The sequence below is a fragment of the Ascaphus truei genome, unplaced genomic scaffold (genome assembly GCF_040206685.1).
Source record: "Ascaphus truei isolate aAscTru1 unplaced genomic scaffold, aAscTru1.hap1 HAP1_SCAFFOLD_1485, whole genome shotgun sequence".
Taxonomy (NCBI): Eukaryota; Metazoa; Chordata; class Amphibia; order Anura; family Ascaphidae; genus Ascaphus; species Ascaphus truei.
Window position 1 is genome coordinate 19,923 of NW_027454372.1, and position 27,503 is coordinate 47,425.

The 27,503-nt window shown below is 56.7% G+C and overlaps 1 protein-coding gene across 3 annotated transcripts in view; it reads right to left on the reverse strand.

Moving 5' to 3' along the window:
* Positions 1-5,456: 5,456 nt before the first annotated feature.
* The window catches only part of LOC142476198 (rab11 family-interacting protein 3-like), a 49,232-nt gene continuing 27,185 nt past the window's right edge, over positions 5,457-27,503 (reverse strand). For 2 of the 3 annotated variants that reach the window (XM_075581691.1, XM_075581690.1), the window contains 4 exons: positions 19,925-20,080; positions 18,267-18,407; positions 11,370-11,479; positions 5,457-9,905 (listed from right to left, as the gene is read on the reverse strand). In XM_075581691.1, coding sequence (XP_075437806.1) covers positions 9,896-9,905; positions 11,370-11,479; positions 18,267-18,407; positions 19,925-20,080 — 417 coding nt within the window. In that variant the 3' untranslated portion in view covers positions 5,457-9,895. Of the gene's footprint in view, positions 9,906-11,369; positions 11,480-18,266; positions 18,408-19,924; positions 20,081-24,208; positions 24,357-27,503 lie in introns of those variants that run through there. The other variant, XM_075581692.1, reaches the window with a different exon arrangement.

Genomic DNA, 27,503 nt, shown 5'->3' on the forward strand with positions numbered 1-27,503 from the left:
TTGGATCACCACCGGAAGTGGCGGGTGCGTGCGGTGCATAGCGGTGCATAGCGGTGCGGCGGTCTGATCGGTGAGACATACAGCAGACCAGCGGTTTCCCCAGCAGTTCTCTCCCACGTACTTTTTAACATTTACAAATGTGAGTGTAATTGTTTTACCTGCTATCTTGTGCAATACATTATCCCTACAATATCACACTGTCGCGATATCCCTCTTCTTTCTACTTACGAACGTTACTTGATGAGGACAAGTGACACATCAGAGGGTGTATAACAACACAACCCCTACCGAGGGACAGAGAACAGGGGCTCCTATCGGAGAGAGAAGTATCTCTGATATGCTACATGACATAGGAAGAACATTGTGAGTGAGACCAACACAGAATCTGATAGGAATATTTTGTATCACAGAGTACACTATTATTGGTTTTGTCTCTTGTTTCTTTATATATTTCACTTATTCACCAAGCGCTCCCCCCTTACCTGGAAGACAAAAATCACTACAGCTGGGACATCGAACAGTCCTATTCAAGGGTGTACAGCAGCGATTCTCTCTCTCTCTCTCTCTCTCTCTCTCTCTCTCTCTCTCTCGTTTTTGAGGTGATGGGTTTGCACTGATTGAAGTATTTCATTATCCCATTATTATTATACTTATTAGTAGTTTACTTGACACAGTTCACTTTATTTGTCACTTGCACTGAGAAACGCCCGGTCCACCCCTTTTCCCTTCAATCCATGTAGGTACTGGCCACAAAATTGGGATGAGTTGACTCGTTACACTCATCTTATTTTCCAATTGAATTTTTATTTATTGTTTTATTCTCCAAGTTCCCGATTTGGGAAAATACCCCCCGCCCCTTTTTTTTGTTCTGTTCCCCTTTGTGTTTTCTACAACCATCGAGTTTTTTTGGAGCATAACTTTCACAATAGAGAGAGTTCCACGATACTGGAAATGACCGGTCAAACGCCACGGAAAGTAATTTCTAGGAATGTTAGGGGTCTGAACAGTAATGGTAAACGTAGGCCACGATTAGAGAACATCTTATTTCAATTGCATCCTATAGAAAGAAAATAAAAATGGAAAAACAAAAATATGTAACGGGAAAAATGGTGACGTTGGAAAGTTCATATAAAAAAAAAACAAGTCGAGGAAAATCCATAGAATACCGAGCCAGGCAAGGGAAGAGCTTAAGAGATTGCAACCGGAGGCTGTGGAGAAGGCCCTTAAGTGGACCAAGCAGACATACTATGATAAGGGAGATAAGGCAGACCGTTTGTTGGCAAATAAACTCAGCGGGATCAGGACGAGGGCTTCGGTCCCCGCTATTAGGAGAAAAGGAGAAGGGGTCATGATTTGGATCAGACAAAACGTCTTGCAGAGTATCTGTCCCCGTCCAGATTAGTTTCCTACGTAGGTAGTGCATGCACTGAGAAAAATCACACTGACACAGGAGTTCAGAATGATAATGTCTGCCTTTATTACTACAGCCTGCGTTCCTATATAGGGGCTGTAGGGGAGGGTTTGTATGCAAAGGAGCTGTCTCAGGTCTAATGCACAGATCAGTGTCTTATTGGTTCTTTGTTAGGTCTTTTCCTTATATGGTCTTGTTATTGTAGTTTTTTTTGGACACATCAGCATTTGGGTGGAATTCCTCGGGTGCCATCTTCCATACTTGATGGAAGGGGTAGCTGCGGTAGCCATTTTGAGTAAGGAACATAGCAAGGTATTACAGATGAAGAAATAGGCATTTTATCCAATCCATCACAGTCACATACAATCCCTCAAAGATTGCAGAGGAATTTGTTACATTTTATACGAACCTCTACGATCTAGATAATTCTACCCCGAATGCAAAAATCCCGGGCTCATGCCATATCGAGAATTATCGGAGAGACTGTAATCTCCCAAAATCGACGGAGGAGGATCATAACATTTTAAATGCAAAAATAACCCCGCTCGAGCTTGGGAGGGCGGTTAGTTCATTGAGGCCCACGGCCCAGACGGATTTTCAAACCTGTATTATAAAAATGTTATAGGAATTTTGGGGCCTTGTCTGTTCGATTTATTTAATGATTTCCTCTGCGGGAAACAAACCCCCTCCACAGATGACGAAGGTAGCTACAGGCCAATCTCGCTTCTTAATATGGATCTGAAAATCCATAGTAAAATTCTGGCTAACAGGTTGAATCCCATACTTCCTAGATTAATACATTATGACCAGGTGGGATTTGTGTGTGAGCGCCAGGCGTCGGATAATACAAGGAAAATTATTAATGTTATTGACATAAGTACATAAGTCCAAATTGAAAGCGGTGTTGCTGATCCTGGATGCGGAGAAGGCGTTTGATAGGATAAGGTGGGATTGGCTGGATAAAACGCTAGAGCATTCGGATTCTCCGTTTTTTTTTATTACAAAAAGGGCCCTCTATCAGTCACCGACAGCCACTTTGAAGATTCCAGGGGGGGAGGGGAATCTGATAACAATCAAGAATGGTACGAGACAGGGGTGTCCCCTCTCTCCTCTTCTTTTTGCCTTAACAATTGAGCCTCTCGCGGCCACTATAAGAGCTTCCCCAAATATACAAGGGATCAAAAAACAAAAAGATGAGTATTATAAAATGTCATTATTTGCAGAGGATATTATTCTTACTATATCTAACCCATTGACATCTCTCCCGAATTTGCAATCTTCTCTTCGGCGGTTTGGAGAATTGCCTGGGTATAAAAGTTAATATGGGAAAGTCGGAAGGCTTAAATTTGACGCTAACCTGAAAAGGAGGTCGCTGTTCTCAAACGGCATTTTGATTCTAAATTGAAAAAAGACCCACCTGAAGAATTTGGGGCTGTATCTCACAAGAGACTATAACTCATTATATAAATATAACCATCCTGACCTTTTTTCAAAGATAAAAAAAGATTTGCAAGTTTGGAACTGCCACTGTGTCTCCTGGTTAGCGCGTATTACTGCGGGAAAGATGAATATTCTCCTTAGACTCTTGTATTACTTTCAGACATTACCAATATCTGTCCCATATACAATTATAAAAGATATCCAAAATCGAATTATGCCATTTATTTGGAAGCATAAACAACCGAGTATAACCAGATCAATTATGTTAGATACTAAAGAAGGGGGTGGTCTGGCAGTCCCAAATATTTTAAAATACTATATCGCCTCTCATATGAGACAAATAGTGTACTGGCATTCCCCGAGAGGGGTTTATGCCTGGGTGGATTTAGAAAGCTCGCTCAAAAACCCAGTCGGGCTGCCCTCTTTACTATGTTCGGGCGCAGGGACAATCGGAACCGGCAGTAAATCGGGTTTACTTTGAAACTTCGGCAGGTGGCCAAAAAAAAAAAAAGTATAGGGTTATTTCAACTCCGTCTAGGCCCGCTGCCCTGCGTGGTAACCCGGGGTTTCTCCCAGGTTTTCGGGGACAGAGTTTCGACATTTGGAGACAAAGAGGGATCCTGGAGGCGGGAGATTTAATAGAAAAAGATAAGCTAATGTCGTTGGAGGAACTGATGAGAAAGTGCGGCCTCCCCCAAACTGAGCTGTTTGGGTATATGCAGGTTCAGCATTTTATCTGCCAGGGTTTCTACGGGGAGGGATTTCCTAACTACACCCGAGGGGAAGATCTATGTAAAACAAAAAAATATCAAAGGGGTTTGATATCATCTCTTTACAAGGGGTTTAGTCCCAAAACAGGATACCCCGGCTCACATGTATATGGACCAGTGGGCCCTGGGTTTTCAGACCGAAATAACGAGGGAGGACTGGGAAGATATCTGTGAGAATGCGGGTAAAACCTCTATTTGTACGGTAACGAAAGAGAATATCTCTAACATTTTGTTACGCTGGTGTTACACCCCCAAAAAGATTCAAACTGATGTTCCCGGGGACCTCGGACAGGTGTTGGAGAGGATGTGGACAGCTAGGAGATGTGGCACATATCTGGGGCATTGTCCAGTAATGCAGACATACTGGAGAACAGTTCTGAAGTTAATAAAAGATGTAACGGATATTGAGATCCCGTTAGATCCAATTTTAATTATTCTGGCTAAACCCATGGAAGATGTGAACCACTGTACAGTTAAATTGATCCTGCATATACTAATGGCGGCTAGGTGCGCTGTAGCAGCAGCAGCAGCAGCAGCAGCAGTGTGGGAAAAGACACTCCGCCCTCCAGAAGAGAGGTTATTAGAAGGGTTAATGACGTCCAATTGATGGAGAAGCTTACCTCGTTCCTGGATCACACTTTTGAGAAGTATGATAGGGTCGGGGATCCCTGGGATGCCGGATAGGGGGGTGTTCCCGGAGGAAGAGATGATTTGGGAGTGGTTTGAGCGGAATGTGTTATGTTGTTTATAAGATACTAGCTGATATACCCGGCGTTGCCCGGAGGCAGGGAGGGGGGGCGTGAAAGGCAGGGGGAAAGGCAGGGGGGGGCGTGAAAGGCAGGGGGGGGCGTGAAAGGCAGGGGTGGGGCGTGAAAGGCAGGGGGTGGGGCGTGAAAGGCAGGGGGGGGGCGTGAAAGGCAGGGGGGGGGCGTGAAAAGCAGGGGGGGCGTGAAAGGCAGGGGGGGGCGTGAAAGGCAGGGGGGGGGGCGTGAAAGGCAGGGGGGGGGCGTGAAAAGCAGGGGGGGCGTAAAAGGCAGGGGGGGGCGTGAAAGGCAGGGGGGGGGGCGTGAAAGGCAGGGGGGGGGCGTGAAAAGCAGGGGGGGGCGTGAAAGGCAGGGGGGGCGTGAAAGGCAGGGGGGGGCGTGAAAGGCTGGGGGGGGCGTGAAAGGCTGGGGGGGGCGTGAAAGGCTGGGGGGGGCGTGAAAGGCAGGGGGGGGCGTGAAAGGCAGGGGGGGGCGTGAAAGGCAGGGGGGGGGCGTGAAAGGCAGGGGGGGGCGTGAAAGGCAGGGGGGGGGCGTGAAAGGCAGGGGGGGGGGGGGGGTGCCTGAAAGGAAGGGGGGGCGTGAATTTTGTACCCATTTATGTTTGAAAACTTGAATAAAAATATAAATTACAAAAAAAAAAACTATTACCCATAGGCCATATATTATGGCCAATATTGCTGGATAAAAAAAGCCTAACGATAGCTATGTGTAGGACCCGTGCGTGGACGCCGGGTGGGAATAAAGCGCTCACTAAAATGACGGGATGTACACAAATGTAACAAATATGACCAATTCTACATCGTTATTTTTCAATCAAACCGAGTTTATTCCATTATCCGATCGTTCTAAAAACACACAAAAAGAAAGAAAAGCATAGAATTTCCCGAGTGATAAATAAACAAACCAAAAAAAATGAACAAACGCTATTCTTTATACAAATGATCGAAATCCGGTTCCCATGCTCCAGCTGCGCGTGCAGCCACCTCCGGGGTGCTAAGCGATTGGCGACTCACGATTCTCTCTCCAGGGAGTCGAAGATCGATCATGGTCTCCCATTTTGTTTGTGAAAACGAGCATGCGGCCGCCCCCCCTCTGCCAGAGAAGGGGGTTTCATGGGTTCAAAGTGACTTAATCCCCCTTTTAAATTTGAATATAAAAGTATATGTATTTTCATTTTTTAATCTTTTTTGGCGCGGAAGGTAAATCCACCTATCTCCCGTCGCCCCCCGTAACTCAGACCTGCGCTAAATTATTTACGATCCATCGATTTTCTTATTGAAGCGTTAAATCACTAATGCCCAACCCAGGGGCGGGGCAACGCCAGTCCTCAAGGGCCACCGACAGGCCAGGTTTTCAGGATATCCCTGCTTCAGCACAGGTGGCTCAATGAAAGACTGCCCCACCCATGCTGAAGCAGGGATAGCCTCAAAACCTAACCTGTTGGTGGCCTTTTAGGACTGGAGTTGCCCACCCTATTAAATCTAGCGCTACCATTGGCCCAACTCACTCGCAAGTGGGACTGAACCTTTAAAGCAGCAATTCCCATCAGAATCCTTTAGTTTAACTCGTATAACCTTAGTGTTGTGCCCCGAGCACGTCCCTGCTAAAAAACCCACTTAAAAATCACTATATTCTTCATCTCTAGCGTCTGAGGTTACCACGGTAACCGTTGCACTGCACTGGGCTCTGGGGAAGGGCGGCCATTTTGACCTCCCGGACGCTGCCCATTTCAAACGCTTCCATCTGCTGAACCGAGCGTCGCATCGTAAAAATGAAAACAGCGCCAGAAAGGGGGCGAGAGGACGTGTGGATTGCTGCTTTAAAAAGGGGCTCAGCGAGTCCAGCGGGAGCTTGTCGCCGCTATGTGTAGGCGTCGTCATGTTTCAGTGCAGGCCCCCGGCGCGCAGGTTTACAAAGCAAGGAAAGAAAGACGAGAGGATGGGAGGAAAGAACAAGTGACAGAGAGAGAAAGAGATCAACGTTTAACTTACGTCTGGTACATAATCATTATTTCATAGGATAAGCCAGGTGTGCTCAACCCCCCTGCCACCCAACAGGTCAGGTTTTCAGGATATCCCTGCTTCAGCACAGGTGGCTCAATCAGTCCCAGCTTCAGCACAGCTGATTGAGCTACCTGTGCTGAAGCAGGGACTGATGGAGCTACCTGTGCTGAAGTAGGGATATCCTGAAAAAAACTGTCCTGTTGGAGGGGCTTAAAGACTGGAGTTGAGCCCCCCCCCTGGGATAAGCGCCTCCCTGTTAGGTGATAAGGCGCGCCTCCCCCCCCCTCGTAAGAGGCTCCCAGACTTATCACATAAGAGGTAAGAAGCGGCCATTTTATTAACCCTTTTGCTGCCAGGGAACGGCCTGCAAGACATTGCTGGCACCTCTTGTAGCGAAAGGGTTAACCCGGTATATTTACAGAAAATCAGTCAATATATATATATATTATAAACTTATATACACACATACACACGTAGAAACGGTCTTCAAAAGCGTCTAAAAATGGGTTTTTCGTCTTCATATAAAAGGGGATTGGCTCTCGCAGGGTTAATAACGTCCCGGTGATCCTGTCAGCGCCGGAAGGGGAGAGGTCAGTCATTACACTGGCACAGGGGCAGAGGTCAGTGAGACAGGCGCTGGGGGAGAGGTCAGTGAGACAGGCGCTGGGGGAGAGGTCAGTCAGACAGGTGCTGGGGCAGAGGTCAGTGAGACAGGTGCTGGGGGAGCGGTCAGTCAGACAGGTGCTGGGGCAGAGGTCAGTGAGACAGGTGCTGGGGGAGCGGTCAGTGAGACAGGCGCTGGGGGAGAGGTCAGTCAGACAGGTGCTGGGGCAGAGGTCAGTGAGACAGGTGCTGGGGGAGCGGTCAGTCAGACAGGTGCTGGGGCAGAGGTCAGTCAGACAGGCGCTTGGGGAGAGGTCAGTCAGACAGGCGCTGGGGGTGCGGTTAGACAGACAGGCGCTGGGGGAGCGGTCAGAGGCGCAGAAACAGGAGAGCAAACGTTTAGGGTGAGAGCAGCAGCCTGGAAATCGTCACTTGTATGTGCACACGTTTTCTTTTACAATATATGTGTGCGCGCACGCACGCACGCACGCACGCATCTTTGCATATATATCTATATGCTGGATGAAGGCCTCCCCAATACAGAAGGTGTCGGACGTTTCGCCGCTGGAAGCCCGCCACCGCCGGCTTCTAAGGTAAGTTTTATTACTGGGCAGGGGGTTAATTTAAGTAGTTTTAGTGGTTAAGGTAGCGGCTTTTAGGGGAAGGGCTTAGGGTAAGGGGTTTAGCGGCGGCGGAAGCTTCCGGTGAAACAGCCGCGACCAAGTCCTAGACCGTCCCCAATGATTTTCCAGGATACATCTATCATCTGCACGCCTTACCATGTATACTTACACATGTACCATGTACACACACACATTGTGATACAGTCACTGTCTCTGTATGGGCTGGAGTGATGCAACTCATTGTGCACTCCAGCCTACAGAAACCCTCCCCTGCAGAGGCTTGTTGCAAGTACAGCAAATCAGTCTGGTCTCCGGAGTGAGCAGGAGTGTAAAAGGCAGACAGAGAGCTGGGCACAGAGAGAGGAGAGGGGTAGAGAGAGAGACTGACTTTCTCCCCAGCCAGGAGGAAGCTGGCTGGCACAGTCCCCTAGGCTTGCTGGACGGTGGTCGCAGAGCCTGCTGGGACTGCCTGGGTTGCACACCCAGGAAGCAAGGAACGCGAGTCTGCTGTGGAAGCAGGGCTGTCCTGTCCAGGACATTGGATCCAGAGGAATTTCCTGGACTCCCGTGGGACCGAGTCCCAACAACAGATAAGGACTAAGCAATGTATATTTGGGTGCCTAAGGACTGCTGATATTGTTGCTAACCGGGTGGGTTGTTTAAAGCTGGGAACCAGTTTAGTTGGCCAGCGACAATCAAAGAGGGAGCTGATGTTTAGACTCCCGATAGGAGCAGGCTTTATTTTCATGAAGATGGGCGTATTATTGTGTTATTTAACCCCTGTAAATAAACCCTGTATAAAAAAATACAGAGTTTTCTGCCTTAATATGGGACACAAGACCCCGCAACGTGACAGCGTTATCACTATATATACATACGCACGCACGCACGCACACTTCCTTGTTCAAGTAAAAACAACGTTAGTACGTCACCAGCCCCCAGATTCCTGTATAGTCGCAGCCTTCGCTGAACGTTTTAAGCTTCAACCACCAGACGGAGACAGAAAAATGTACTGAAATCATTCCATGGACAGCCGGCAGGGAACGGGAAACACCGGCACGGCGAGGAGAGGTGGGGGGCTCCCTGTGTGCGTGCCCCCCTTATAGTCACTATGTATAACAGACGGTCAACCTGTATGCGCTGCTCTGAGTCCCCCTTATAGTCCCTGTGTATAACACACTTGGGCTCCCCGTGCGCTGCTCGGCGAGTCCCCCTTATAGTCCCTGTGTATAACACACTTGGGCTCCCCGTGCGCTGCTCGGCGAGTCCCCCTTATAGTCCCTGTGTATAACACACTTGGGCTCCCCGTGCGCTGCTCGGCGAGTCCCCCTTATAGTCCCTGTGTATAACACACTTGGGCTCCCCGTGCGCTGCTCGGCGAGTCCCCCTTATAGTTACTGTGTATAACACACTTGGGCTCCCCGTGCGCTGCTCGGCGAGTCCCCCTTATAGTCCCTGTGTATAACACACTCTGACTCCCCGTGCGCTGCTCTGAGTCCCCCTTATAGTCCCTGTATATAACACACTTGGGCTCCCCGTGCGCTGCTCTGAGTCCCCCTTATAGTCCCTGTGTATAACACACTTGGGCTCCCCGTGCGCTGCTCTGAGTCCCCCTTATAGTTCCTGTGTATAACACACTTGGGCTCCCCGTGCGCTGCTCGGCGAGTCCCCCTTATAGTCCCTGTGTATAACACACTTGGGCTCCCCGTGCGCTGCTCGGCGAGTCCCCCTTATAGTTACTGTGTATAACACACTTGGGCTCCCCGTGCGCTGCTCGGCGAGTCCCCCTTATAGTTACTGTGTATAACACACGCTGACTCCCCGTGCGCTGCTCGGCGAGTCCCCCTTATAGTTACTGTGTATAACACACGCTGACTCCCCGTGCGCTGCTCGGCGAGTCCCCCTTATAGTTACTGTGTATAACACACGCTGACTCCCCGTGCGCTGCTCGGCGAGTCCCCCTTATAGTCCCTGTGTATAACACACGCTGACTCCCCGTGCGCTGCTCGGCGAGTCCCCCTTATAGTTACTGTGTATAACACACGCTGACTCCCCGTGCGCTGCTCTGCGACGGGACTTAAGACATGTAAGTGGCTCGGACGCGGCGTCCCCTCCTGACGCACAGCAGCAGGCTCCCTGTGTGCACAGGCCGTGGCGTGTCGGACGGAAGCGCAGCAGTGTGTGCTCAGTGTGCCCAGGGCTGGCGTCCGCCTCCTCTGCTTCGGGGATCATCGGCAGAGTTTCCCGGTGCTCCCGGCTCCCTCCGACCGGACTCGGATTGCTAAAGTATTCTGCAATACAGAAACAGGGTCAGCCTGGGCTCCCAGTGCAACTTCCAGGCCTGTGTGTGACCCCCTGTGCCCCCTGCTCAGTGTGTGTGACTCCCTGTGCCCCCTGCTCAGTGTGTGTGACTCCCTGTGCTCCCTGTGTGTGGCTCCCTGTGCTCCCTGCTCTGTGTGTGTGCCTCCCTGTGCTCCCTGCTCTGTGTGTGTGACTCCCTTTGCTCCCTGTGTGTGACTCCCTGTGCTCCCTGCTCTGTGTGTGTGACTCCCTGTGCTCCCTGCTCTGTGTGTGTGACTCCCTGTGCTCCCTGCTCTGTGTGTGACTCCCTGTGCCCCCTGCTCAGTGTGTGTGACCCCCTGTGCTCGCTGCTGTGTGTGACTCCCTGTCCCCCCGCTCTGCGACTCCCTGTGCTCCCCGCTCTGCGACTCCCTGTGCTCCCCGCTCTGCGACTCCCTGTGCTCCCCGCTCTGCGACTCCCTGTGCTCCCCGCTCTGCGACTCCCTGTGCTCCCCGCTCTGCGACTCCCTGTGCTCCCCGCTCTGCGACTCCCTGTGCTCCCCGCTCTGCGACTCCCTGTGCTCCCCGCTCTGCGACTCCCTGTGCTCCCCGCTCTGCGACTCCCTGTGCTCCCCGCTCTGCGACTCCCTGTGCTCCCCGCTCTGCGACTCCCTGTGCTCCCCGCTCTGCGACTCCCTGTGCTCCCCGCTCTGCGACTCCCTGTGCTGCCCGCTCTGCGACTCCCTGTGCTCCCCGCTCTGCGACTCCCTGTGCTCCCCGCTCTGCGACTCCCTGTGCTCCCCGCTCTGTGTCTCCCTGTGCTCCCCGCTCTGTGTAACTCCCTGTGCTCCCCGCTCTGTGACTCCCTGTGCTCCCCGCTCTGTGTGACTCCCTGTGCTCCCCGCTCTGTGTGACTCCCTGTGCTCCCTGCTCTGTGTGACTCCCTGTGCTCCCCGCTCTGTGACTCCCTGTGCTCCCCGCTCTGTGACTCCCTGTGCTCCCCGCTCTGTGACTCCCTGTGCTCCCCGCTCTGGGACTCCCTGTGCTCCCCGCTCTGTGACTCCCTGTGCTCCCCGCTCTGTGACTCCCTGTGCTCCCCGCTCTGTGACTCCCTGTGCTCCCCGCTCTGTGTGACTCCCTGTGCTCCCCGCTCTGTGACTCCCTGTGCTCCCCGCTCTGTGACTCCCTGTGCTCCCCGCTCTGTGACTCCCTGTGCTCCCTGCTCTGTGACTCCCTGTGCTCCCCGCTCTGTGACTCCCTGTGCTCCCCGCTCTGTGACTCCCTGTGCTCCCCGCTCTGTGACTCCCTGTGCTCCCCGCTCTGTGACTCCCTGTGCTCCCCGCTCTGTGACTCCCTGTGCTCCCCGCTCTGTGACTCCCTGTGACTCCCTGTGCTCCCCGCTCTGTGACTCCCTGTGCTCCCCGCTCTGTGACTCCCTGTGACTCCCTGTGACTCCCTGTGCTCCCTGCTCTTACTTTACTTCCAGGATGGCTGGGTTGGTCTCCATAATTGCCACGATGATGCGGTCGATGTAATCCTGCAGCCGAAGGTTGATCTCCTCCTGCTTCTGTATGGCCTCCATGAGCTGGAGAGAGAGGGGCGGAGAGCATGTCCCAACATCCAGGCGGAGGGGAGAGACACAGACCAGGCGGAGGGGAGAGAGACAGACCAGGCGGAGGGGGGAGACAGAGACCAGGCGGAGGGGGGAGACAGAGACCAGGCGAAGGGGGGAGACAGACACCAGGCGGAGGGGGGAGACAGAGACCAGGCGGAGGGGGGAGACAGAGACCAGGCGGAGGGGGGAGACAGAGACCAGGCGGAGAGGGGAGACAGAGACCAGGCGGAGGGGAGAGAGACAGACCAGGCGGAGAGCATGTCCCAACATCCAGGCGGAGGGGGGAGACAGAGACCAGACGGAGGGGGGAGACAGAGACCAGGCGGAGGGGAGAGAGACAGACCAGGCGGAGAGCATGTCCCAACATCCAGGCGGAGGGGGGAGACAGAGACCAGGCGGAGGGGGGAGACAGAGACCAGGCGGAGGGGGGAGACAGAGACCAGGCGGAGGGGGGAGACAGAGACCAGACGGAGGGGGGAGACAGAGACCAGGCGGAGGGGAGACAGAGACCAGGCGGAGGGGAGACAGAGACCAGGCGGAGGGGAGAGACACAGACCAGGCGGAGGGGGGAGAGACCAGGCGGAGAGCATGTCCCAACATCCAAGCGGAGGGGGGAGACAGAGACCAGGCGGAGGGGAGAGACACAGACCAGGTGGAGGGGAGAGACACAGACCAGGCAGAGGGGAGAGACAGAGACCAGGCGGAGGGGAGAGACAGAGACCAGGCGGAGGGGAGAGACAGAGACCAGGCGGAGGGGAGACAGAGACCAGGCGGAGGGGAGACAGAGACCAGGCGGAGGGGAGACAGAGACCAGGCGGAGGGGAGACAGAGACCAGGCGGAGGGGAGAGACACAGACCAGGCGGAGGGGAGAGACAGAGACCAGGCGGAGGGGAGAGACAGAGACCAGGCGGAGGGGAGAGACAGAGACCAGGCGGAGGGGAGAGACAGAGACCAGGCGGAGGGGAGACAGAGACCAGGCGGAGAGGAGAGACACAGACCAGGAGGAGGGGAGAGACAGAGATCAGGCGGAGGGGAGAGACAGAGACCAGGCGGAGGGGGGAGACAGAGACCAGGCGGAGGGGAGAGACAGAGACCAGGCGGAGGGGAGAGACAGAGACCAGGCGGAGGGGAGACAGAGACCAGGCGGAGGGGAGAGACAGAGACCAGGCGGAGGGGAGACAGAGACCAGGCGGAGGGGGGAGACAGAGACCAGGCGGAGGGGAGACACAGAGACCAGGCGGAGGGGAGACACAGAGACCAGGCGGAGAGGAGAGACACAGACCAGGCGGAGGGGAGAGACAGAGACCAGGCGGAGGGGAGAGACAGAGACCAGGCGGAGGGGAGAGACAGAGGCCAGGCGGAGGGGAGAGAGAAAGACCAGGCGGAGGGGGGAGACAGAGACCAGGCGGAGGGGAGAGACAGAGACCAGGCGGAGGGGAGAGACAGAGACCAGGCGGAGGGGAGAGACAGAGACCAGGCGGAGGGGAGACACAGAGACCAGGAGGAGATTGAAAAAGTGAGGGACATGAGTCCCCTGCTACCGAGAATGAGACAGACCCCTCTCTATGAAGACATACTGAGGAGACCCCAGAGAAAGACCCCACTCACAGCCCACACATACACCTAGCACGCCTTACTCACATACGTGTTCCACTCTGCCCCTAACTCGGGTCTAGAGACCCTGCCCATCTCCTCATACCTCCGCTCTAGAGACCCTGCAGATCTCCCCATGAACTCAGCACTAGATACCCCGCCGATCTCCTCCTAACCTCGGCACTAGATACCCCGCCGATCTCCTCCTAACCTCGGCACTAGATACCCCGCCGATCTCCTTCTAACCTCGGCACTAGATACCCCGCCGATCTCCTCCTAACCTCGGCACTAGATACCCCGCCGATCTCCTTCTAACCTCGGCACTAGATACCCCGCCGATCTCCTTCTAACCTCGGCACTAGATACCCCGCCGATCTCCTCCTAACCTCGGCACTAGATACCCCGCCGATCTCCTCCTAACCTCGGCACTAGATACCCCGCCGATCTCCTCCTAACCTCGGCACTAGATACCCCGCCGATCTCCTCCTAACCTCGGCACTAGATACCCCGCCGATCTCCTCCTAACCTCGGCACTAGATACCCCGCCGATCTCCTCCTAACCTCAGCACTAGATACCCCGCCGATCTCCTTCTAACCTCGGCACTAGATACCCCGCCGATCTCCTCCTAACCTCGGCACTAGATACCCCGCCGATCTCCTCCTAACCTCGGCACTAGATACCCCGCCGATCTCCTCCTAACCTCGGCACTAGATACCCCGCCGATCTCCTTCTAACCTCGGCACTAGATACCCCGCCGATCTCCTCCTAACCTCGGCACTAGATACCCCGCCGATCTCCTAACCTCGGCACTAGATACCCCGCCGATCTTCTCCTAACCTCGGCACTAGATACCCCGCCGATCTCCTTCTAACCTCGGCACTAGATACCCCGCCGATCTCCTCCTAACCTCGGCACTAGATACCCCGCCGATCTCCTTCTAACCTCGGCACTAGATACCCCGCCGATCTCCTAACCTCGGCACTAGATACCCCGCCGATCTCCTCCTAACCTCGGCACTAGATACCCCGCCGATCTCCTCCTAACCTCGGCACTAGATACCCCGCCGATCTCCTTCTAACCTCGGCACTAGATACCCCGCCGATCTCCTTCTAACCTCGGCACTAGATACCCCGCCGATCTCCCTCTAACCTCGGCACTAGATACCCCGCCGATCTCCTTCTAACCTTGGCACTAGATACCCCGCCGATCTCCTTCTAACCTCGGGACTAGATACCCCGCCGATCTCCTCCTAACCTCGGCACTAGATACCCCGCCGATCTCCTCCTAACCTCGGCACTAGATACCCCGCCGATCTCCTCCTAACCTCGGCACTAGATACCCCGCCGATCTCCTAACCTCAGCACTAGATACCCCGCCGATCTCCTAACCTCAGCACTAGATACCCCGCCGATCTCCTCCTAACCTCGGCACTAGATACCCCGCCGATCTCCTCCTAACCTCGGCACTAGATACCCCGCCGATCTCCTCCTAACCTCGGCACTAGATACCCCGCCGATCTCCTCCTAACCTCAGCACTAGATACCCCGCCGATCTCCTTCTAACCTCGGCACTAGATACCCCGCCGATCTCCTCCTAACCTCGGCACTAGATACCCCGCCGATCTCCTTCTAACCTCGGCACTAGATACCCCGCCGATCTCCTCCTAACCTCGGCACTAGATACCCCGCCGATCTCCTTCTAACCTCGGCACTAGATACCCCGCCGATCTCCTCCTAACCTCGGCACTAGATACCCCGCCGATCTCCTAACCTCGGCACTAGATACCCTGCCGATCTCCTAACCTCGGCACTAGATACCCTGCCGATCTCCTAACCTCGGCACTAGATACCCCGCCGATCTCCTCCTAACCTCGGCACTAGATACCCCGCCGATCTCCTCCTAACCTCGGCACTAGATACCCCGCCGATCTCCTCCTAACCTCGGCACTAGATACCCCGCCGATCTCCTCCTAACCTCGGCACTAGATACCCCGCCGATCTCCTTCTAACCTCGGCACTAGATACCCCGCCGATCTCCTCCTAACCTCGGCCCTAGATACCCCGCCGATCTCCTCCTAACCTCGGCACTAGATACCCCCGCCGATCTCCTCCTAACCTCGGCACTAGATACCCCGCCGATCTCCTCCTAACCTCGGCACTAGATACCCCGCCGATCTCCTCCTAACCTCGGCTCTAGATACCCCGCCGATCTCCTTCTAACCTCGGCACTAGATACCCCGCCGATCTCCTCCTAACCTCGGCACTAGATACCCCGCCGATCTCCTTCTAACCTCGGCACTAGATACCCCGCCGATCTCCTCCTAACCTCGGCTCTAGATACCCCGCCGATCTCCTCCTAACCTCGGCTCTAGATACCCCGCCGATCTCCTTCTAACCTCGGCACTAGATACCCCGCCGATCTCCTTCTAACCTCGGCACTAGATACCCCGCCGATCTCCTTCTAACCTCGGCTCTAGATACCCCGCCGATCTCCTTCTAACCTCGGCACTAGATACCCCGCCGATCTCCTCCTAACCTCGGCACTAGATACCCCGCCGATCTCCTTCTAACCTCGGCACTAGACACCCCGCCGATCTCCTCCTAACCTCGGCACTAGATACCCCGCCGATCTCCTCCTAACCTCGGCACTAGATACCCCGCCGATCTCCTCCTAACCTCGGCACTAGATACCCCGCCGATCTCCTTCTAACCTCGGCACTAGATACCCCGCCGATCTCCTTCTAACCTCGGCACTAGATACCCCGCCGATCTCCTCCTAACCTCGGCTCTAGATACCCCGCCGATCTCCTCCTAACCTCGGCACTAGATACCCCGCCGATCTCCTAACCTCGGCACTAGATACCCCGCCGATCTCCTCCTAACCTCGGCTCTAGATACCCCGCCGATCTCCTTCTAACCTCGGCACTAGATACCCCGCCGATCTCCTCCTAACCTCGGCACTAGATACCCCGCCGATCTCCTAACCTCGGCACTAGATACCCCGCCGATCTCCTAACCTCGGCACTAGATACCCCGCCGATCTCCTCCTAACCTCGGCACTAGATACCCCGCCGATCTCCTCCTAACCTCGGCACTAGATACCCCGCCGATCTCCTAACCTCGGCACTAGATACCCCGCCGATCTCCAAACCTCGGCACTAGATACCCCGCCGATCTCCTCCTAACCTCGGCACTAGATACCCCGCCGATCTCCTCCTAACCTCGGCACTAGATACCCCGCCGATCTCCTTCTAACCTCGGCCCTAGATACCCCGCCGATCTCCTTCTAACCTCGGCACTAGATACCCCGCCGATCTCCTCCTAACCTCGGCACTAGATACCCCGCCGATCTCCTCCTAACCTCGGCACTAGATACCCCGCCGATCTCCCTCTAACCTCGGCACTAGATACCCCGCCGATCTCCTTCTAACCTCGGCACTAGATACCCCGCCGATCTCCTTCTAACCTCGGCACTAGATACCCCGCCGATCTCCTAACCTCGGCACTAGATACCCCGCCGTTCTCCTTCTAACCTTGGGACTAGATACCCCGCCGATCTCCTCCTAACCTCGGCACTAGATACCCCGCCGATCTCCTAACCTCGGCACTAGATACCCCGCCGATCTCCCTCTAACCTCGGCACTAGATACCCCGCCGATCTCCCTCTAACCTCGGCACTAGATACCCCGCCGATCTCCTTCTAACCTCGGCACTAGATACCCCGCCGATCTCCCTCTAACCTCGGCACTAGATACCCCGCCGATCTCCCTCTAACCTCGGCACTAGATACCCCGCCGATCTCCTCCTAACCTCGGCACTAGATACCCCGCCGATATCCTCCTAACCTCGGCACTAGATACCCCGCCGATCTCCTCCTAACCTCGGCACTAGATACCCCGCCGATCTCCTCCTAACCTCGGCACTAGATACCCCACCGATCTCCTTCTAACCTCGGCACTAGATACCCCGCCGATATCCTCCTAACCTCAGCACTAGATACCCCGCCGATCTCCTCCTAACCTCGGCACTAGATACCCCGCCGATCTCCTCCTAACCTCGGCACTAGATACCCCGCCGATCTCCTTCTAACCTCGGCCCTAGATACCCCGCCGATCTCCTTCTAACCTCGGCACTAGATACCCCGCCGATCTCCTCCTAACCTCGGCACTAGATACCCCGCCGATCTCCTCCTAACCTCGGCACTAGATACCCCGCCGATCTCCCTCTAACCTCGGCACTAGATACCCCGCCGACCTCCTCCTAACCTCGGCACTAGATACCCCGCCGATCTCCTTCTAACCTCGGCACTAGATACCCCGCCGATCTCCTTCTAACCTCGGCACTAGATACCCCGCCGATCTCCTTCTAACCTCGGCACTAGATACCCCGCCGATCTCCTCCTAACCTCGGCACTAGATACCCCGCCGATCTCCTTCTAACCTCGGCACTAGATACCCCGCCGATCTCCTTCTAACCTCGGCACTAGATACCCCGCCGATCTCCTCCTAACCTCGGCACTAGATACCCCGCCGATCTCCTCCTAACCTCGGCACTAGACACCCCGCCGATCTCCTTCTAACCTCGGCACTAGATACCCCGCCGATCTCCTTCTAACCTCGGCACTAGATACCCCGCCGATCTCCTCCTAACCTCGGCACTAGATACCCCGCCGATCTCCTCCTAACCTCGGCACTAGATACCCCGCCGATCTCCTCCTAACCTCGGCACTAGATACCCCGCCGATCTCCTCCTAACCTCGGCACTAGATACCCCGCCGATCTCCTCCTAACCTCGGCACTAGATACCCCGCCGATCTCCTCCTAACCTCTGCACTAGATACCCCGCCGATCTCCTTCTAACCTCGGCACTAGATACCCCGCCGGTCTCCTCCTAACCTCGGCACTAGATACCCCGCCGATCTCCTTCTAACCTCGGCACTAGATACCCCGCCTGTCTCCTCCTAACCTCTGCACTAGATACCCCACCGATCTCCTAACCTCGGCACTAGAGACTATGTTGACCTCCCTATAGCCTGAGCTCTAGAGTAGCCGTTTCTGATCTCTGCCCGAGTGACACAGTCGACGCCCATTCTGGTCATCTCTAGAAACACCGTGGACATCTCCTTTGCCTTATCTCGAGAGAAGCCGCCATTCATCGCCCTACCTCATCCCTGGACACGCTGCTGATCTCGGCTGCCAGCGAGTCGGAGAACGTTGTCGAGAAGAGGTTTTTGGCTCCCTGGATGCTGAGGTTGATAATATGTCCGTTCAGTTCCTCGTTCTGCTCCTTCAGGCTCCGGTTCTCCTGCAGAGAAACAGGACGCGGCGTCCAAAGTCTGCGGCAGATTGTTCACCTGGAAACCTTGTTCCACCCCAGCAGGCAGCACAGAGCTGTTTCCCATGCAGACTTCAAATAGCCTGATCAGCGAAACTGTCCTATCCTGAGCTTCTCAGATAAGGCTCGTTGATGTCCAATTAGTTAGAGGGGCGCAGCAGTCATTAGTTTGGGGCTCAGTTTTCAGGAGTAGATGGAATCAGACCTCCTGTTATTATTTGTTTGGTGCCATCATATTCCGTAACGCAGTACAATGTGGGAGGATAATAACATACAGAATACATATGTTAGGTTCCCCAATAATCTTACAATTTAAGCTGCTAGGACCACAGTGTACTAATGGCAGTGACATGTTTATGGGGTCAGTCCCACCTAGGGGCAAAGTGTACTAATGGCAGTGACATGTTTATGGGGTCAGTCCCACCTAGGGGCAAAGTGTACTAATGGCAGTGACATGTTTATGGGGTCAGTCCCCCCGAGGAGCAAAGTGTACTAATGGCAGTGACATGCTTATGGGGTCAGTCCCTCCTAGGGGCAAAGTGTACTAATGGCAGTGACATGTTTATGGGGTCAGTCCCACCTAGGGGCAAAGTGTACTAATGGCAGTGACATGTTTATGGGGTCAGTCCCACCTAGGGGCAAAGTGTACTAATGGCAGTGACATGGTTAAGGGATCAGTCCCTCCTAGGGGCAAAGTGTACTAATGGCAGTGACATGGTTAAGGGATCAGTCCCTCCTAGGGGCAAAGTGTACTAATGGCAGTGACATGGTTAAGGGGTCAGTCCCACCTAGGAGCAAAGTGCACTAATGGCAGTGACACGGTTAAGGGGTCCGCTCCTCCTAGGGGCAAAGTGTACTAATGGCAGTGACATGGTTAAGGGGTCAGTCCCTCTTAGGGGCAAAGTGTACTAATGGCAGTGACATGGTTAAGGGATCAGTCCCTCCTAGGGGCAAAGTGTACTAATGGCAGTGACATGGTTAAGGGGTCAGTCCCACCTAGGAGCAAAGTGTACTAATGGCAGTGACACGGTTAAGGGGTCCGTTCCTCCTAGGGGCAAAGTGTGCTAATGGCAGTGACACGGTTAAGGGGTCCGTTCCTCCTAGGAGCAAAGTGTACTAATGGCAGTGACACGGTTAAGGGGTCCGTTCCTCCTAGGGGCAAAGTGTACTAATGGCAGTGACATGGTTAAGGGGTCAGTCCCTCTTAGGGGCAAAGTGTACTAATGGCAGTGACATGTTTAAGGGGTCAGTCCCTCCTAGGAGCAAAGTGTACTAATGGCAGTGACATGGTTAAGGGCTCAGTCCCTCCTAGGGGCAAAGTGTACTAATGGCAGTGACATGGTTAAGGGCTCAGTCCCTAAAAAGAGCAAAGTGTACTAATGGCCGTGACATGTTTAGGTTTGTTGGGAGAAGTCAGCTAGACTTCATTTCTTTGCGGGGTTGTTTTCTGGCTGGGTATGTGGGATCGCACCTTCTCCCGTCCTTACCTGTTTGAGTCGCCGCACTTCGTGCTCCAGTTCGGCCTCCCGCGCGCGGCTGTGGTATTCCTGTAGGGCGGCGCTGTTCCCTCTCCCCAACCGATGCTCCATCTCCAACCGCAGCAGCTGCATCTGCTCCAGCTCACGGCGGAGCTCCTCGATAACCTGGGGGAGGGGTGAGGGGGTGTGAGAGACCACCCCAGCAGCGTGGCAGCGGAGTTTTGTGCTGCTGCGTTTCCGTGGGACCTCAGGCACAGTCTGTGCTCCCCCATGTCCGATGTCCGCTGACTCTGCGTGGCCTGAGGTGGAAACTCACTTTCTGTTTCCGAGTCTGATATTTGCTCTGCCACTGACTGTGTGACCTCTGACCCTGCTACTGACTGTGTGACCTCTGTCCCTGCCACTGACTGGGTGACCTCTGTCCCTGCCACTGACTGTGTGACCTCTGTCCCTGCCACTGACTGTGTGACCTCTGTCCCTGCCACTGACTGTGTGACCTCTGACCCTGCTACTGACTGTGTGACCTCTGTCCCTGCCACTGACTGTGTGACCTCTGTCCCTGCCACTGACTGTGTGACCTCTGTCCCTGCCACTGACTGTGTGACCTTTGTCCCTGCCACTGACCCTGCGACCTCTGTCCCTGCTATTATGTGATCTCTGTCCCTGCCACTGACTGTGTGACCTCTGACCCTGCTACTGACTGTGTGACCTCTGTCCCTGCCACTGACTGTGTGACCTCTGTCCCTGCCACTGACTGTGTGACCTCTGTCCCTGCCACTGACTTTGTGACCTCTGTCCTTGCCACTGACCCTGCAACCTCTGTCCCTGTCCGGGCCTCCCCTTTGCACAACGTTAATGTAGCCAACAGGATTGTGTCCAGAGAGTGTGACATATAACCCTTTGTGATGCTGTAACACAAGTGTGATCTTGTGCGTTATACAACACAGCCCTAGAGGTGCCAGGCTCTGTATCTCTGTACTCACTCCCCTTATACACCCTGCCCTAGATTGCCAGGCTCTGCATCCCCACTCCTTACACACCCTGCCCAAAATGTGCCAGGCTCTGTATCCTCACTCCTTACACACCCTGCCCAAAATGTGCCAGGCTCTGTATCCCCACTCCTTACACTCCCTGCCCAAAATGTGCCAGGCTCTGCATCCCCACTCCTTACACACCCTGCCCAAAATGTGCCAGGCTCTGCATCCCCACTCCTTACACACCCTGCCCAAAATGTGCCAGGCTCTGCACCCCCACTCCTTACACACCCTGCCCAAAATGTGCCAGGCTCTGCATCCCCACTCCTTACACACCCTGCCCAAAATGTGCCAGGTTCTGCATCCCCACTCCTTACACACCCTGCCCAAAATGTGCCAGGCTCTGCATCCCCACTCCTTACACATCCTGGCCAAAATGTGCCAGGCTCTGTATCCTCACTCCTTACACACCCTGCCCAACATGTGCCAGGCTCTGCATCCCCACTCCTTACACACCCTGCCCAAAATGTGCCAGGCTCTGTATCCCCACTCCTTACACACCCTGCCCAAAATGTGCCAGGCTCTGCATCCCCACTCCTTACACACCCTGCCCAAAATGTGCCAGGCTCTGCATCCCCACTCCTTACACACCCTGCCCAAAATGTGCCAGGCTCTGCATCCCCACTCCTTACACTCCCTGCCCAAAATGTGCCAGGCTCTGCATCCCCACTCCTTACACACCCTGCCCAAAATGTGCCAGGCTCTGTATCCCCACTCCTTACACACCCTGCCCAAAATGTGCCAGGCTCTGCATCCCCACTCCTTACACACCCTGCCCAAAATGTGCCAGGCTCTGCATCCTCACTCCTTACACACCGTGCCCAAAATGTGCCAGGCTCTGCACCCCCACTCCTTACACACCCTGCCCAAAATGTGCCAGGCTCTGTATCCTCACTCCTTACACACCCTGCCCAAAATGTGCCAGGCTCTGCATCCCCACTCCTTACACACCCTGCCCAAAATGTGCCAGGCTCTGTATCCCCACTCTTTACACACCCTGCCCAAAATGTGCCAGGCTCTGCATCCCCACTCCTTACACACCCTGCCCAAAATGTGCCAGGCTCTGCATCCCCACTCCTTACACACCCTGCCCAAAATGTGCCAGGCTCTGCATCCCCACTCCTTACACACCCTGCCCAAAACGTGCCAGGCTCTGCATCCCCACTCCTTACACACCCTGCCCAAAACGTGCCAGGCTCTGCATCCCCACTCCTTACACACCCTGCCCAAAATGTGCCAGGCTCTGCATCCCCACTCCTTACACACCCTGCCCAAAACGTGCCAGGCTCTGCATCCCCACTCCTTACACACCCTGCCCAAAATGTGCCAGGCTCTGCATCCCCACTCCTTACACACCCTGCCCAAAATGTGCCAGGCTCTGTATCCCCACTCCTTACACACCCTGCCCAAAATGTGCCAGGCTCTGCATCCCCACTCCTTACACACCCTGCCCAAAATGTGCCAGGCTCTGCATCCTCACTCCTTACACACCCTGCCCAAAATGTGCCAGGCTCTGCATCCCCACTCCTTACACACCCTGCCCAAAATGTGCCAGGCTCTGTATCCCCACTCCTTACACACCCTGCCCAAAATGTGCCAGGCTCTGCATCCCCACTCCTTACACACCCTGCCCAAAATGTGCCAGGCTCTGCATCCCCACTCCTTACACACCCTGCCCAAAATGTGCCAGGCTCTGCATCCCCACTCCTTACACACCCTGCCCAAAATGTGCCAGGCTCTGCATCCCCACTCCTTACACACCCTGCCCAAAATGTGCCAGGCTCTGCATCCCCACTCCTTACACACCCTGCCCAACATGTGCCAGGCTCTGCATCCCCACTCCTTACACACCCTGCCCAAAATGTGCCAGGCTCTGCATCCCCACTCCTTACACACCCTGCCCAAAATGTGCCAGGCTCTGCATCCCCACTCCTTACACACCCTGCCCAAAATGTGCCAGGCTCTGCATCCCCACTCCTTACACACCCTGCCCAAAATGTGCCAGGCTCTGCATCCCCACTCCTTACACACCCTGCCCAAAATGTGCCAGGCTCTGCATCCCCACTCCTTACACACCCTGCCCAAAATGTGCCAGGCTCTGCATCCCCACTCCTTACACACCCTGCCCAAAATGTGCCAGGCTCTGCATCCCCACTCCTTACACACCCTGCCCAAAATGTGCCAGGCTCTGCATCCCCACTCCTTACACACCCTGCCCAACATGTGCCAGGCTCTGTATCCCCACTCCTTACACACCCTGCCCAAAATGTGCCAGGCTCTGTATCCCCACTCCTTACACACCCTGCCCAAAATGTGCCAGGCTCTGCATCCCCACTCCTTACACACCCTGCCCAAAATGTGCCAGGCTCTGCATCCTCACTCCTTACACACCCTACCCAAAATGTGCCAGGCTCTGCATCCCCACTCCTTACACACCTTGCCCAAAATGTGCCAGGCTCTGTATCCCCACTCCTTACACACCCTGCCCAAAATGTGCCAGGCTCTGCATCCTCACTCCTTACACACCCTGCCCAAAATGTGCCAGGCTCTGCATCCCCACTCCTTACACACCCTGCCCAACATGTGCCAGGCTCTGCACCCCCACTCCTTACACACCCTGCCCAAAATGTGCCAGGCTCTGCATCCCCACTCCTTACACACCCTGCCCAAAATGTGCCAGGCTCTGCATCCCCACTCCTTACACACCCTGCCCAAAATGTGCCAGGCTCTGCATCCCCACTCCTTACACACCCTGCCCAACATGTGCCAGGCTCTGCATCCCCACTCCTTACACACCCTGCCCAAAATGTGCCAGGCTCTGCATCCTCACTCCTTACACACCGTGCCCAAAATGTGCCAGGCTCTGCATCCCCACTCCTTATACGTTCTGTCCTAGAGGTACCAGCCCGCGCATCCATATATTCACCCCCTTAGACACACTGCCCTAGAGGTACAAGGCCCTCTTATCATTCTTCTTCTGCTGCTGCTGTGCAGTCCTAGAGGTATCACCCCAGCGCCCAGCCCATGCGCCATGTTGTCCTGGAGGTGCCGACCCTGGGCCGCACAGTCCTACATATCTATCCTCATGCTGTGCAGCCCTAGAGGTACAAGGACACAGTTGCCTATCCCCTGGAGCTTAGCAGTCCTAGAGGCACAATGCCCTAAAGCCGTGCAATCCTAGGGGTACCTGGCCCCAGTGCCCATCTCCTGAGCCGCCCTGTCCTAGAGGTCGGCACACACAGACACAGAACTCTGGTCATTGATCTGATGCCATTTAATGCCACTGGGTGTTAACGGGGAGAGAAGGTGCTGTGATGGGGGGTGTCAAGTGATATCTTGAGCTCAGAGATAATGCGGGCGAGTGCGGCAGGGGGCGGGCAACCCGGGGACTTGGACGTATCTTCTGTCTACAGAGAACCAGAAAGAGAAGGGTCAAGCCAGGGGAGGCTAGAGGGCGGAGTCAGGGGAGGGAGGCGGGGCCAGAGGGGGTGGAGGCAGCGTCAGAAGAGGCAGGGGCGGAGCCTGGAAGACAAAGGCGGGGTTTGGAGGAAGGGGCTGCATGATGGTCGGAGACAAAGAGCACATGTTAAAGGGGTGTGGTCACAGAGAAAACAGGCGAGACAGGGTCAGAGAGACAGGCAGGCAGGGGCGGGGTCAGACAGGCAGGGGCGGGGTCAGACAGGCAGGGGCGGGGTCAGAGCGACAAGGGAGGGGCGGGGTCAGACAGGCAGGGGCGGGGTCAGACAGGCAGGGGCGGGGTCAGAGCAACAAGGCAGGGAGGGGCGGGGTCAGACAGGCAGGGGCGGGGTCAGACAGGCAGGGGCGGGGTCAGACAGGCAGGGGCGGGGTCAGAGCAACAAGGCAGGGAGGGGCGGGGTCAGACAGGCAGGGGCGGGGTCAGAGCAACAAGGCAGGGAGGGGCGGGTCAGACAGGCAGGGGCGGGGTCAGGCAGACAGGGGCGGGGTCAGAGCAACAGGCAGGGAGGGGCAGGGTCAGAGCGACAGGCAGGGAGGGTCAGAGAGACTGGCAGGCAGGGGCGGGGTCAGAGCAACAAGGCAGGGAGGGGCGGGGTCAGACAGGCAGGGGCGGGGTCAGACAGGCAGGGGCGGGGTCAGAGCAACAAGGCAGGGAGGGGCGGGGTCAGACAGGCAGGGGCGGGGTCAGACAGGCAGGGGCGGGGTCAGACAGGCAGGGGCGGGGTCAGAGCAACAAGGCAGGGAGGGGCGGGGTCAGACAGGCAGGGGCGGGGTCAGACAGGCAGGGGCGGGGTCAGACAGGCAGGGGCGGGGTCAGAGCAACAAGGCAGGGAGGGGCGGGTCAGACAGGCAGGGGCGGGGTCAGGCAGACAGGGGCGGGGTCAGAGCAACAGGCAGGGAGGGGCAGGGTCAGAGCGACAGGCAGGGAGGGTCAGAGAGACTGGCAGGCAGGGGCGGGGTCAGGCAGGGGCGGGGTCAGACAGGCAGGGTCAGACAGACAGGGGCGGGGTCAGAGCAACAAGGCAGGGAGGGGCGGGGTCAGACAGGCAGGGGCGGGGTCAGGCAGACAGGGGCGGGGTCAGAGCAACAGGCAGGGAGGGGCAGGGTCAGAGCGACAGGCAGGGAGGGGCAGGGTCAGAGAGACAGGCAGGCAGGGGCAGGGTCAGAGCGACAGGCAGGGGCGGGGTCAGACAGGCAGGGGCGGGGTCAGTCAGGCAAGGGCGGGGTCAGACAGGCAGGGGCGGGGTCAGAGCAACAGGCAGAGAGGGGCAGGGTCAGAGCGACAGGCAGGGAGGGGCGGGGTCAGACAGGCAGGGGTGGGGTCAGACAGGCAGGGGCGGGGTCAGACAGGCAGGGGCGGGGTCAGAGCAACAAGGCAGGGAGGGGCGGGTCAGACAGGCAGGGGCGGGGTCAGGCAGACAGGGGCGGGGTCAGAGCAACAGGCAGGGAGGGGCAGGGTCAGAGCGACAGGCAGGGAGGGTCAGAGAGACTGGCAGGCAGGGGCGGGGTCAGGCAGGGGCGGGGTCAGACAGGCAGGGTCAGACAGACAGGGGCGGGGTCAGAGCAACAAGGCAGGGAGGGGCGGGGTCAGACAGGCAGGGGCGGGGTCAGGCAGACAGGGGCGGGGTCAGAGCAACAGGCAGGGAGGGGCAGGGTCAGAGCGACAGGCAGGGAGGGGCAGGGTCAGAGAGACAGGCAGGCAGGGGCAGGGTCAGAGCGACAGGCAGGGGCGGGGTCAGACAGGCAGGGGCGGGGTCAGTCAGGCAAGGGCGGGGTCAGACAGGCAGGGGCGGGGTCAGAGCAACAGGCAGAGAGGGGCAGGGTCAGAGCGACAGGCAGGGAGGGGCAGGGTCAGAGCGACAGGCAGGGAGGGGCAGTGCGACAAGCAGGGAGGGGCAGTGCGACAGGCAGGGAGGGGCAGTGCGACAGGCAGGGAGGGGCAGTGCGACAGGCAGGGAGGGGCAGTGCGACAGGCAGAGAGGGGCAGTGCGACAGGCAGGGGCGGGGTCAGAAAGACAGGCCGGGTCAAAGCGACAGGCAGGGGCGGGGTCAGACAGGCAGGGAGGGGCAGAGTGACAGGCAGGGGTGGGGTCAGAGAGCCAGGAAGGGGCAGGGTCAGACAGGCAGGGGCGGGATCAGAGAGCCAGGAAGGGGCGGGGTCAGACAGGCAGGGAGGGGCAGAGCGACAGGCAGGGGCGGGGTCAGAGAGACTGGAAGGGGCGGGGTCAGAGCGACAGGCAGGGGCAGGGTCAGAGCGACAGGCAGGGGCGAGGTCAGAGCGACAGGCAGGGGCGAGGTCAGAGCGACAGGCAGGGGCGGGGTCAGATAGGCAGGAAGGGCAGAGCGACGGGGTGGGGTCAGAGCGACAGGCAAGGGGCGGGGTCAGAGCGACAGGCAGGGGCGGGGGGTCAGAGCGACAGGCAGGGCAGGGTCAGAGCGACAGGCAGGGGCAGGGCGACAGGCAGGGGCGGGGTCAGAAAGACAGGCAGGGAGGGGCAGTGCGACAGGCAGGGAGGGGCAGTGCGACAGGCAGGGAGGGGCAGTGCGACAGGCAGGGAGGGGCAGTGCGACAGGCAGAGAGGGGCAGTGCGACAGGCAGGGGCGGGGTCAGAAAGACAGGCCGGGTCAAAGCGACAGGCAGGGGCGGGGTCAGACAGGCAGGGAGGGGCAGAGTGACAGGCAGGGGTGGGGTCAGAGAGCCAGGAAGGGGCAGGGTCAGACAGACAGGGGCGGGATCAGAGAGCCAGGAAGGGGCGGGGTCAGACAGGCAGGGAGGGGCAGAGCGACAGGCAGGGAGGGGCGGGGTCAGAGAGACTGGAAGGGGCGGGGTCAGAGCGACAGGCAGGGGCAGGGTCAGAGCGACAGGCAGGGGCGAGGTCAGAGCGACAGGCAGGGGCGAGGTCAGAGCGACAGGCAGGGGCGGGGTCAGATAGGCAGGGAAGGGCAGAGCGACGGGGTGGGGTCAGAGCGACAGGCAGGGGCGGGGTCAGAGCGACAGGCAGGGGCGGGGTCAGAGCGACAGGCAGGGGCGGGGGGTCAGAGCGACAGGCAGGGCAGGGTCAGAGCGACAGGCAGGG